Source organism: Haplochromis burtoni, unplaced genomic scaffold (assembly GCF_018398535.1).
Source record: "Haplochromis burtoni strain Fernald_Lab_line unplaced genomic scaffold, NCSU_Asbu1 Contig_88, whole genome shotgun sequence".
NCBI classification, from domain to species: domain Eukaryota; kingdom Metazoa; phylum Chordata; class Actinopteri; order Cichliformes; family Cichlidae; genus Haplochromis; species Haplochromis burtoni.
The window spans coordinates 1,846,921-1,859,294 of record NW_024582449.1 but is presented as its reverse complement, the minus strand read 5'-3'; the positions used below and the strand labels follow the sequence as shown (position 1 = coordinate 1,859,294).

The window sequence follows — 12,374 nt, the reverse complement described above, 5'->3', positions numbered from 1 at the left end:
GGGGGCATAAAAGAAAAAGGGAGGAGAAGAAAGGAGGGGTTTGAGATTTACAGTCCACCACAGACGGCAGCATACTTCCCCTGCACAGCTGCACCTTTACCCCCACCACCACCACCAGCCCCCGGGCCCAGTGTGGCCTATTAGAATGATCTGCCCTTTAAGTTTTCACCACCCTGCTCAAGATAACACTGGAGGCAGAGGTGGAGGGAGGGAAGGGGGGGCGAGATTTTCAAACATTTGGAAATGTTCCACTGAGAGTCTCTGTAGGAGCTAACTACCAGCTATGTTCTCAGACACAATGGCCACTTTGTTTCACGGGGGCTGCACTATTATCAAAACGGGGAGCTGCGCAGATGGACGAACGTGCAGACGGGGAGGGGGGCTGCCCCAAGGCCAGCGCTCATTACACGCGCTACACCGACAGAGATACAAAGATGAAAAACCCAACCGGGAGCAGACGATCCGATGAAGCGACTCTTCTTTACACCTGGGGCTCGTGCGCAAAGTTTAAAAAAGTTTTTCTGTTTTTTTCCCCCCTTTTTAAGAGTTTTCCCAGAGCTGTCCTCATTTATTTGACACAGGGGTGTTAACTCTGGCTTGAACAGCCCCGATGTTCTTGTTGCCAAAAACAAAAAGCCTTGTTGGAAACAGCTGCCGTATCTTCCGCCATCAGGAAGTCACACTCAATTACCAAAAGGTATAAGTTCACTCGCCTGTTGGGTTTATGTGGAAATGTGAAATCATAAGGTTGCACTTAACTACTTACAAAGGCCAGAAGAAAGAAGTTAATTGGATCTGCAGCCTACATGAATGCAAGCCCACAATGCTTTGTGAATGCATCGGAGCACACCTCCTTGTTTTTTGTTTTTTTTTTTGCATAATGGAAATAAATGATGCTGCTCGAAGCGGCACACTCCTGCAGACATGTTTACTTTGGTGCTGGGACAAAGAGAAAGAAAATTAGGGTCGTTATTAGGAACGCCGTTGGGTTTTTGTTTAAGGAAGTTTGCGCATTTAATCCAAACAGATTTTTTTTTAAATGAGTGACATGCTCTGAACTAATATAATCCACTGTTGGCAAATCCACTATTATGCTACTCAGCTTTTCAACTGCTCAGCTTGTAAATCCAAGCATTTATTTGCACATATAGCGTAGCTGGCCGGCTCAGCGAGGGCTGGTGAATGAAATATGGCTGCGGTGCTGGTTACTCCACTACCGTGTGCTGGCATGTGCATGCCCGGCACCTTTTTTTTTTGGTTCCAGCAGCAGTTTGGCAAGGAGTTCAAAAGTTTGTCATGGAGGATGATGTTTGCTTTTGGACTATTGTATCCCTGTTGTTTCATGTTAAAACATCGTCTATTGTGAGTTAGGAATGAATGGGGTGTGTTCATGAGAACAGTGGACAAAATCTCCCACTCGTGTTAGTCCAACTTTTAGAGGAGGTCAGAGAAAGCAAAGGTGCTTACAGTTGGGCTCATAAGGAGGTGGAGGGTCTCCACAAGGTATGCACTCCATGTCCTGGAAACCGCTTAGTTTTGTCTTCCTGTAATATCTGTGCAAGACACAAAATCACATGTTTGTTAACCGAAACAGATGCCATTAACGTGTAGGTTTTCGTAAAACTGACCAGCAAGATGCGTCCTCTCACCCTGGCAGGCAGTCGCCACACACGGCGTTGCTCGTGGTGGAGCAGTTGCCCTTCTGGAAGCGGTTGATGAGTCCACAGTCCAGGCAGGGTTTGCACTTCTGCAGGCTCCGGTCCTCTTTGAAGCGACTGCTCCGACAAGGCACACACCGGGCATCCTCTCCATAACCAAAGCCACATTCCTGGAAGGATTAATGGGAGAAATACACCGGCTAAGAGGTGGGGTTGTTGGTTTGGGGTGATGTGCAGCTGGTGAAAAGAGGGCTTGAATGCGGACTACCGGGGGTCTGGAATTAAAGAACGATCTTGGCTCGCGGGATCAGACGAGAACAGTGGCCTGCCTCTTTTGAGAGTCCATCTTACACTGGCAATAAGCTCCCTGACTCTGTCAGTATGAATGAGTAGCCTTCCGCTGCAAGACCCAGAAAGGCCATGCATTTGAATAATAAAGGCTGGAGGGGACACCCACTGTTGTATTATTGCAGGTTTATTGCTGCGTTTGTGTGGGACTCCCACTCCAAGCAGACTCAGTGAGTGTCCCGTTGATTGAGAGGCCAGCAAAGCAAAGGAAACGCTTCAGGAAGGGGGCAAGGATTATGGAGAGGTATATGGAGAAAACAAGATGAATACTCTTTTTGTGTTCAGCAATTCAAAGTGCACATAAAAAGCACAGCTTCCTTCAACTGTGTGAATGATCTAATGCCTAAAAAAGCCCTTCATTATCACCTGAACGAAGCAAAAATAAGGATAATGTAAATTAAAAGATATGATTTTATTATTTTATTGGTTGTGTGGAATTGAATGTGTATATTTTTTTTTGCTTGTGTGAGTTTTTTAAGACTTTCCCAGTCTTTATATCAGCTGGCAAAGTAGAAACACAAAAGTCTTCAACATTTTAAAGGAACATTATAAAGTTTTCCTAAGGAGAAGCCAAAACTGCTTCAGTTCTTTCCCCTGTCTGTTTTTCGCCCTCTCTTTGTGTCACATCTCTAAAAATGACTCTGCGAGACCTCAGTGACAAACTGACATTTCCATGACAGCTGACGTTACCCCGAGGGAATGACATCATACATCGATCATTCATTATCAGCTCCACAGCAGCTGCCCTCCTGTTATCCAGCATTACCACACTGAAATCTAAATCCAGGAAGATACACAGGGAGCGGTGGGGTGGGGTGCTCGTATATCATTAAAGTGAAGGTCAGCTTCAAACAGGGCTTCTCCCTTCTCTTCTCTCTTCACCCGTGTCCCGTTTCACCGGCCGGGCGTGCGTTCCTGTTGGAATGTGGGATGAAGGTTTAGATATGATTGGCGGGAGGGGAGGATTGGCGAAGCGTGCTGGCAAGAAATAAAAATGGAGGCTGGAGTCTAAGGTGTGATCTTGTGACGGCACCACAGAGTCAGGACAGAAGATGAGGAATTTAGTGCTTCCAGCCAAACACATGTGAGCCTGACACTGAACCCCTGGGCAAGGCCTGGCCCGAGGTGGACCCATAAGGCTGGACTTCTGCAGCTGTTGCTGTGAACTCGCCATATAAGGCCTTACCCCTCTAGTCGTGCAGACCAGAAGAACCCAGGGAGGGGAGTGGATGTGGGTGACCGATGAGTGATAAAGAGGGGGGAAAGTCAGGATAAAGATTTGGCTGCCCACAATTGCACACCACGAGAGAGAGAGACTCTTGAATCTGATCTTTAAGAACGCACGGCCAAGCCCGCTCGCGCAGTGGTTCTGTGACCCACTTCTTCATGAAGGAGGGGGCCCCGGGATGATTCGTCCTCGCTCAGCCCGGCGCTGGCACGAGCTCTGTCCATGGGGCACCGCATGGCAGGAAAGGCTGATGCTACGAAAGACACAAGCAGGTCAGAGCACTGAAACAAAAGGAAAATGGAGCCAGTTCCTGCCCCTCTGATCAAGGAGCCGTCCCTTTCTTCTTTTATCCTCGCTAACAAAGCTCAACAAAGACCCAACTGAGACGTGTTCAGCAGCTAAAGGAAAGCCTGCACTCTGCTGCGGAAATCTGTGATGACGGGAGTCATTATATACGCAAAAAAGGCAATGTAACAAACAGTCTGTTAAAACATTTTTGAGGGCATCAAGGCGATCATCTGTGGAGAAAACTATTTGAACTGTAGTGTGCAAAAAGACGGGGAAAAAACCCAACTAAAGCAAATAAACCTCAAAGCGTGGCTGCTCCCATAGTTTTGCATGAAGTTCTCTCGTGCGCTTTTCACCTGAAAACACGTAGAAAAACTGATGCTTAACATCCCGCTTCCCTGCCCTATCTCCTGATCTACTTTGGGCGAGACTGCCAAGCACAACACAGCACTGTAGTGTGGGGAGAGAAGGCGGTGGTGCTGGGGGTGTGCTGGCTGGGACCTGAAGCAAGTTCAGACGCACAGATATTTCTGAGATTAAGAGGGAATCACAAGGGGGGCGGGGAGGCTCTGCCAGTCATCTGATCCGGGGGATGAAACACAACGAAAAACAACGGCGTGCTACTTGAAAGAGGTGTTTTGTGTGGGACATAACGCGCTCTCTTTGTTTCTGTTTAAACTCTACTACAGCCTGGCTTGTTTAAACACAACGATCACTGTGATTTTGACACTTCTGCTGCCTGTTGCTCCCTCTCTTTAGCCAGTGCCACCCAGAAGTCCTTTGTCCCAGAAGTGTGGCCAGAGGAAATGCTACACTCTCCCTTACATTCTACAAGATGCTGACATGCCAAAGTTGTGTTCCTGCCTCGCTTTTTTAATGCCCCCGGCAATCTTCCAGCATGCATTGGAAGGCGATTTACGCCTTCACCTTCATGCTTGATGCAACACAGCTTAACTAAGTAACCTCCTATAATGAAACCTGAAGTGAAGTACGTCAGGGAGAACTGGTTTTAATTGATGCTCCCTCTGTATGGGTGGTTCTTTTAGCAACAGTTAGCGTGGAGGAGCTAATTGATGTTTGTCAGCCAGCCTCAGAGCGGCTTCCAGAGGCAAACTTCCAGAGCAAACTGGGCCACATTCCTCTGGGATCTCTATGGCAGCTGCACAGAGGGACTCCAAAAGTTTTTTGCTTCCCTCTCGACAGTCAGGCTAGCCTTTGAGAATACAGACAGATTTTCTGAGCTCAGATCACAAAGTTGTTTCTCTGGGAAACTTTCTCCTAGAGCAAGGCCCAGGTTTCCATTTTGAGCCGGCATCCCGCTACCTTCAGAGAAAGAATGAGGCAGCCAATTATTAACCAGGACCCCAGGGTGGCTAGCGGCATTCATGCCCGTCGACGCTGCAGGGGAACACGAGGACTACTGAAGCGTATCAGCAACCACAGAGTGCATGTCTGTGTGCACTGAGATTAAAGGCGATCCAGACTTAAATGCATGTGTGCAACAGATGTCAAGGGGGGGTGATACAGAGTTTTTCGTCCGTGCTAAAAGATGTTTTGAAGTGTAAAGTCAGTTTAGCAGATGTTTTATGTGCAGTATATTCTTCACTTTAGGAGCTTTTAATGTTTTTTTTACTGCAGCAAATCCTGCAGTCTGGAAGTTTTCATTTTTGCTTTTGACAGTTCGCTGTCAAATATACATGCTTTTATAATAATTGTGCTGCTTTTTAATCAATCAATCAGTCAATCAATCAATCAATCAATCAAACAATCAATCAAACAGCACAAAGACAAAAGTGTTAGAGAAATTACCCTTCAAAGAGGACCAATTTTTTTGGAGTCTACTAGAGTAGCTTTGAATGATTCATAATTCAAAATAACTCAAAACAATCAGTCATGTGGCCCCTCAGTATTCCCGTTGTATGAAATAAGCCGTTTTAGCTTGCCTTTCCCTCACCTTCCTTCTGATTGGCCGCTGCATGCAAACAGTGGGTTTTAACAGCAGGTAGGTGGGGACTTGGTGTTCAAAGAAATGAGAAACTTTGGTTTAATTATCTCAGCTTTTTTACTGTGTCGTACCAGCGCGCAGGGAAGGGGATATGCAAGGTTTAATGTGTTCCACTATCATTATTAAATCAAACTCATTAATTCAGTTACTCACTTTTACATCACTGCCTACACTTGCAGAAGTAGGTAGGCACATAGCTGCTGCCAGAGAGGAAAGCCTCTGCTTACCAGCCTTAACTGACACTAAATAGGCCTGTTTGTACAAAGCGAGCGCACACACACAAACACACACACAAAAAAAAACCTGTGGCTAAGGTGGTGGAAAAAACTGTATTCCCAGTCGAAAGAGCAGCAAGCTTAGGCATGGCTGCCTTCAAACAGTAAAGACAATAAGTTTGGACGAGGCGCAATGGGGGGAAAAACAATGGAAGCCATTCAGCTGCAGAAGGTCAAAAGTATGGGTGTGACTGATTAATGAAGGGTCGGTGTTCTACAAAAGCTAATAACAGCTTGGCTGTTTTTGTGTATGAAAGACAGGAAGTAATAAATAATGTCTGTTCCCTGGGAAAGATACACTTTTCTAAACAGTGATGTCCATTCTTTTCATAAACCAACAGTTTTCCCCCACAAATCCCGCCAACTTTGTTCAGCTCTGGGAAACTGACTCGGCTGACCTGTTATGGATTACAACATTCTCCATTTCTTAAATAAACCGAGGCACACACTGCTTTTTGGGAAAACGTTCTTGTGGACAAATCAAAAAAGTTTAGAAGAAATCCAACCTTTGAAAGCTCCTGTCCTGCATCACACTGCTTGCAGGGTTTGCAGTTTCCAAAGCGGTCCCTGTACTCCTGCTCTCGGCACTCTCTGGTCTGCTCTTCGGCTCTCGCGTGAATCTGAATGAGAGACAATCATTTGGAGAAAGTTAGAAGATTCCTGCATTTCATCCAGAACAGATAAAGCAGTCTGATTCCATAATCATTTATGGAGGCCGCCCTCCCTTCCCTTCAAACCCTGGGACTCCTGTTTGAAAATAAGTCTCGATCCTACAGGGAAGAGATAAGATCGAACCTGAATGAGCCCTGTGGGAAAACTGTAAAGCTTCAGCAGCAGAATCTAAGTCAAAAGCAACAATGCAGTGAATGCTAAGCCCAGAGACAGCGGTTGACAATCTCTTCAGCAAAGATTTTACTGATCCCACAGGTTGAGCAGTCGCCTATTTAACGCATATGCAGTGTATCTGCCGTTTTTCACTTTTGCAGAATATATACAAACTGTTTAAATAGCTGAAAGCATTTGGCTCACGTGTCATCCAGCTTCCCTTGCACACATTGCAACAGACAAGACATGCAAAGCAAAATTATCCATTTTAAGTTTGTGCAAACATTTTTTTTAAAAACTTACCAGAGATGAATACAGGACATGCAACGTTAGCACAAGTGAGAAGGTGTTCTGAAGCATCCTAACCATTTTGATGGGCCACTCAGAGCTTGAAGCTGAAAGAACAAAAACAGCAATCAGACAAGTGCGTGTGCACAAGTATGTTATTATAGAGTTATAGACCCTAACAAAAAGAAAAGAAAAAAGTGCAGAGTCTATCAGGAAGAAAGGCTGGTTGGGTAAAATCATCTGAGACTAAACAACACAATGATGTGATTTGATTCTTCTCCACCCAATACAAGCAAGCTCAGGGTTAAACTTTTAAACAGCACTGATTTGCTGAAGGTTTGTTAAATGCAAATTTGCTGGGCAGACAAACCTTACCCACCAAAAACACAAAACACTTTTATTGGGTATTTAAGTGAAAATTAGTTCACAAAGAAACCAGATATGCCAGCACGAAGGGAGGGAGGGAGGAAACCCGTTTAATATCACATAAAAAGATGGAAGTTGTGCGTTTGAATATTCAGACTATAAACACCAATATAGCTCAAGCTCATTGTAAATAAGTAGCCTATAAAACTATACAGACAGTGTGTGAGTAAAGATTAAAATTCCTTTATGTGGAAAACTGTTAAGACAGCATCCACAGCTTTGCAAAAGGGACGTGTCATTCTTCTTCTTCCTTTTCAGAGTGTGTAAATAAATAAATAAATAATGAAAACTACATTTTGCAACCATAGACTGGATACTGGAGAATAAGTTCTCCAAATACGCGTGCACAGACTGAGAGTTTCAGTCGTCTCGTGCCTTTAAAGCGAGGTTTGTCCCGTCCTGTGGATACAATCAACGCTCGGTCTGTTGTTTATCTACGAGCGTCTAAAAGCGACATCAAAGCTCTTCTTACCTGCTACAAACGGGGCCTGCTGATTACAGAGTGTCGCTTAGAAGTCCAAAGCTGACCGGTGAGAGGTGTGGTGGGCTGTTTCCCGCACCGGTCCGCTCACCATGCCAGTGCTGCTGCTGCTGCTCCTCCAGCCCGGCACGGCTCGACTCCGAGCCGCTGCGGATCGAGGGCAGACCGAGATCAAAGGCAGAGAGAGGAAGGGAGGGAGGGAGGGAGAGGGGTTGGCTTTCTGGATACGAAGCGCGTGTATCTGATCTGTGATCAGCCTGTCTACATCAAAGGCCCGGTCTCTCTCTCTCACGCACACACACGCACACACACGCACACACACCTACACTGCTCCACAGGCTGATCAGTAGGACCGTTTCCATTCAGCTGGTTTCTATCGAGATGTTTTACAAACCCTCTGTCTGTGCGTGCTTTATTTGATGCCTTTGCTTTGCCCTTATGTGCTGGCCCGTGTGGTCCCACGGCCCCCTCTGACCTCACACGTTAAACTAGTTTAAAGGAAAAGTTAACACAGCAGAGTTGTTTAGCCTGCCTGCTTTTCTCCTTCTAACTTGGCCACATTTATTTATTTGCTAAGCCCTCATCTCTGCTGCAGATTTTATGATGTCAGCGTGCTGCTTCACCATTGGCTGAGCCTGTGCTTAATCCATCTAATAGGAAGAGCAGAGTTCAGGGGATATACAGCGACTACTGCAGTAATTCAGTGTAAATATCGGCTCTTTAATCCTCTCTCTGATGTAAGATGAAGGTGTTAACGGTGAGTTCAGAGCTTTTGACGTAGCCTGTTATTTTCTTCATTGTCCTTGTTTTTTTCTCTCTCTCTTTTTAATACTGTTGGTTAACTTGTAAAAAGAGTGGCAACCAGAAGAAAACTGATTTTCCAAAGGCCACTCTGAAACGAAAAGTTCGTATATCCACCTGAGGTAGAAAAAAGTGAGCAGTGTGCACACTGGTGTGTGTGTCTGAACCAAGGCAAAGACACAGAGGACAAAAGTTCAGCACTGCAGTAAAAGTGGCCAATTACTGTACATGTCTGGACACGCTGTGTATCGATTCCAGGAAGCTCACTGTGTGCTTTGCAAATGTTACTTTGAATGTTATATGTAATCCAATTACTTCACGTAGTCTATGTGGCAGGTAAATACTTTCTCTTGCAGTACTTTCCAAAAGTAAAAGTCTTTGACCTTGCAAAGGCTGAACTACGAAATAATTGCCAGAAAATTCTTCTTCTTCTTCTTTTTAATCTGGAGTGTTTATTGAACAGTCTAACAGGTTTTTTTTTCAAATATAAATTTGCATAGGTGGGTTTTAATTTGTATTAGGGAGGTTTTGTTTTGTTTTTTAAAAAAGCATTTTTGTGCAATGTATTGCTTAAAAATGTATTGTGTAATTTTTTAAGGGTTGTCAAGAAATCAAACTGATGATGCAGAGGTCTGAAAAACTCACAAAAACTCATGTATTAAATATGATGGACTTGGTGTTATTGGGTTAAGTATTTCTCATGATGTCACACGTAGCAGTTTAAGTAGTAGTTTAATGTTAGCAGTCCCATGAAAATATTCTCATTTCTGTGATTCATGTTTTTATGGCCTGTATTCATTCGTTTCCATCAAATCTATAAATCACTGCGTGTCTGTAGCCTGAGTCCTCTAGCTGTGGGAAGACGTCACTGCAAGCCAAACCTTTCTTCCTGGAACTTTGCTGCTGTCGCCATCTACTGGTGCAGGTGATTTAAAAATGCATGGACTTTGTGCACACTGTGTACAGTGAATATAATCAGTATTCAACAATAACACTTATAGTATTATCCCAAAAAACAATTAGCCAACTCTGTTATCCTCTAATACCGTTCCCTGTGTCTGAAGGCCTCCACCATAACTTCCATCCCCAAAAGACTCATATAGAGAGCCTCAATGACTACAGCCCTCACATCAGTACTTATGAAGTGTTTTGAGTGAATAGCAAATTGATCTACAGAGGATGCCATCACCATCAGCCTTCACAGAAAGCTGAGCCATCTGGAGAACAGGGAGATCTACTTGAGGATGTTCTTTGCGGACTACATCTCAGCATTCAACACCATAATACCAGACGTCCTCACCACTAAACTGGCCCACCTTCAGATCCCCCTGCCACCTGCTCCTGGATCAAAGAAAGACTTCCTAACCAACTGGCCTTAATCTACCACTCCTAGATTGGGGAGCGTGCTCTCCTACTGCCTCGCTGTTTGGTATGCAGAAGCCACAACTGAGAAGAGGAAGCCTACGCAGAGGGTAAAAATCATTAGCATCTCTCTGACACCCCTGGAGGCCATCACCACATCCTCCTGTCTCAGGAAAACCAGGGCCATCATAGGTGACCCCTTGCAACCTGCCCACCACCTATTTGACTCCCTGGCCTCTGGTTGGCACCTCAGGTCAATGAGATCCCACACATCCAGACTCACAAGCAGCTTCTTCCCCTGGGCCATTCAGACTGTTAACACACACAAACATTCTGCTTGTTATTTATTCCTGCTGTCTTACCATTTACATTTTACACCCATAACTTTGTGGTGCATGTACAATGACAATAAAGGGCTATTCTATTCTAGAGACAGCTGAAGAAACTAGATGAGAACTATTGTCAGTCACATTTATGACAGGAGAGCATATGGGTGTAATGACTGTTAACCTCACATCATTTGATGGAGGTGCTGGAGAGACTAGTTTTGCCCCTCTGCAGTCTGCACACAGACAAAATCTGGGAGTGGAAGATGTTATCATGCTGCAGAGGAACACCTTTAAAAGTGCATTTAGCACTATCCAGCTGCTGCTATCGAGGGAGACTCTAAAGGAAATGTCTTTAAACATGTACCTGATTTTGTGGATTACTCTTCACATGACAGACAGGTTGCAGCATATGAGACTGGGCAGTGCTCTGTCTGATATGACAATCTGCAGCACGGTAACTCCACCGGGGCTGTGTTGCCTCCATTCCTGTTTACCTTGCACACCTCAGACTTTTAACACAGTCTACAGAAGGACTCTGATGGTTCTGCAGAGGCTGGATGTATAAGTAATAAATAAGACTGCAGAAATGGTGATTAACTTCAAGGTGAAAAGGAGAGCTACACATCTCTCTATCCTGGGACAGGATGTTGATGTTTTGGAGGACCACAAGTATCCAGGCTCTCATCCTCTTCTTGTTTAAGCTGGGATCCTTCAACGTGTGCACCAAATATTAGCAATTTTTTCCACCAGTCAGCTCCGGTGACCACTGTGTACGCTGCTGTGTTCTTATACTATAGCATTATTGCATTACACATTTATACCAAAGTCCTTCAGAAGACCCATGTAAAAACTCATAATTTTCCTTTTTATCCTGTTATTTTCTACAGAGTATTCAATGTGATGCAGTATTGATTTAGTTCAATTCAATATTTATTTATAGAGTGCCAACTCACAACAAAATTTGCCACAGGGTGCTTTATATTGTAAGGTAAAGACCTTATAATAAAAGAAATAAAACCCCAACAATCAGACGTCTCCTATGAACAATAAGATACTTGGCGACAGTGGGAAGAAAGAACTCATTTTCAACAGGAAGAAACCTCCAGCAGAACCAGGTTCAGGGAGGGGCAGCCATCTGCAGCGACCAGTTGGTTGGTGGGGAACAGGACAAAGACACACTATGAAGAGCCAGACTTTAATAATTACCAGTGATTAAATGCAGTAATGATGTATTAACATATAAAAAAGTGGAAAAAAAAGGTGAGTGAAGAAGAAACATTCAGTGTATTATGGGAAGCCTCCAGTAGCCTAAGCCCAGTGCAGTGTAACTAAGGGAGGATTCAGGGTCATCGAATTCATTCCTAACTACAAGCTTTATCGAAACAGGAATGTTTTAAGCCTCAATAGTAGAGAGGGTGGCTGTCTTCCGAAACCAAACTGGGAGCTGGTTTCACAGAAGTGGGGACCGAAAGCTGAAAGCTCTGGGTCCCATTCTACTTTTAAATACCCAAGAAACCACAATTAGAATAACAATGCACAAGAGGACTTTAAGCTATGACAGGGACTCATATATTTAACATTATTTAAGATTTTGTATGTCAGGAGCATGATTTTAGATCCAATTCTGGATTTAACAGGGAGCCAATGAAGAGAAGCCAATATGGGAGAAATATGCTCTCTCTTTCTAGTCTCTGTAAGTACTGTTTCTGCAGCATTTTGGATTTTGGTTTTTAGAGTGACCTGATGATAATATATCACAGCCTAGAAGTAATAAATGCATGAACTAGCAAATGCAAGAAAGCAGTCCTACATTGTTATTTTATATTCTCACTGAAGCATCAAAAATGTGATGTGAGTAAGTGATGGCCCATCTAAAGTGGAAACATTCTCTTCTTCTCAATTACATTTACCACACTCGTGTCCTTTTTCTCACTCTTCTGCCACGGATCCCCTACATTATTACTTTTAAAAATATTATTAACTGGATTATTTGTTCTAGTCTACAACAGTTTGCACTCTGTATAATGCACAGTGTCTATTCGCCCATCCCATAATATGCT

The 12,374-nt window shown here is 44.1% G+C and overlaps 1 protein-coding gene across 2 annotated transcripts in view; it reads right to left on the bottom strand.

Moving 5' to 3' along the window:
- The window catches only part of LOC102307316 (tumor necrosis factor receptor superfamily member 19), a 17,801-nt gene extending 9,428 nt beyond the window's left edge, over window positions 1-8,373 (bottom strand). The window contains exons 1-5 of one of the 2 annotated variants that reach the window (XM_005927339.3): window positions 7,814-8,373; window positions 6,931-7,022; window positions 6,309-6,422; window positions 1,650-1,828; window positions 1,468-1,553 (exon numbers count right to left, since the gene is read on the bottom strand). In XM_005927339.3, the coding sequence (XP_005927401.1) occupies window positions 1,468-1,553; window positions 1,650-1,828; window positions 6,309-6,422; window positions 6,931-6,996 (445 nt within the window). In that variant the 5' untranslated portion in view covers window positions 6,997-7,022; window positions 7,814-8,373. The remainder of the gene's footprint in view (window positions 1-1,467; window positions 1,554-1,649; window positions 1,829-6,308; window positions 6,423-6,930; window positions 7,023-7,813) is intronic. The other variant, XM_005927338.3, reaches the window with a different exon arrangement.
- Window positions 8,374-12,374: the final 4,001 nt, after the last annotated feature.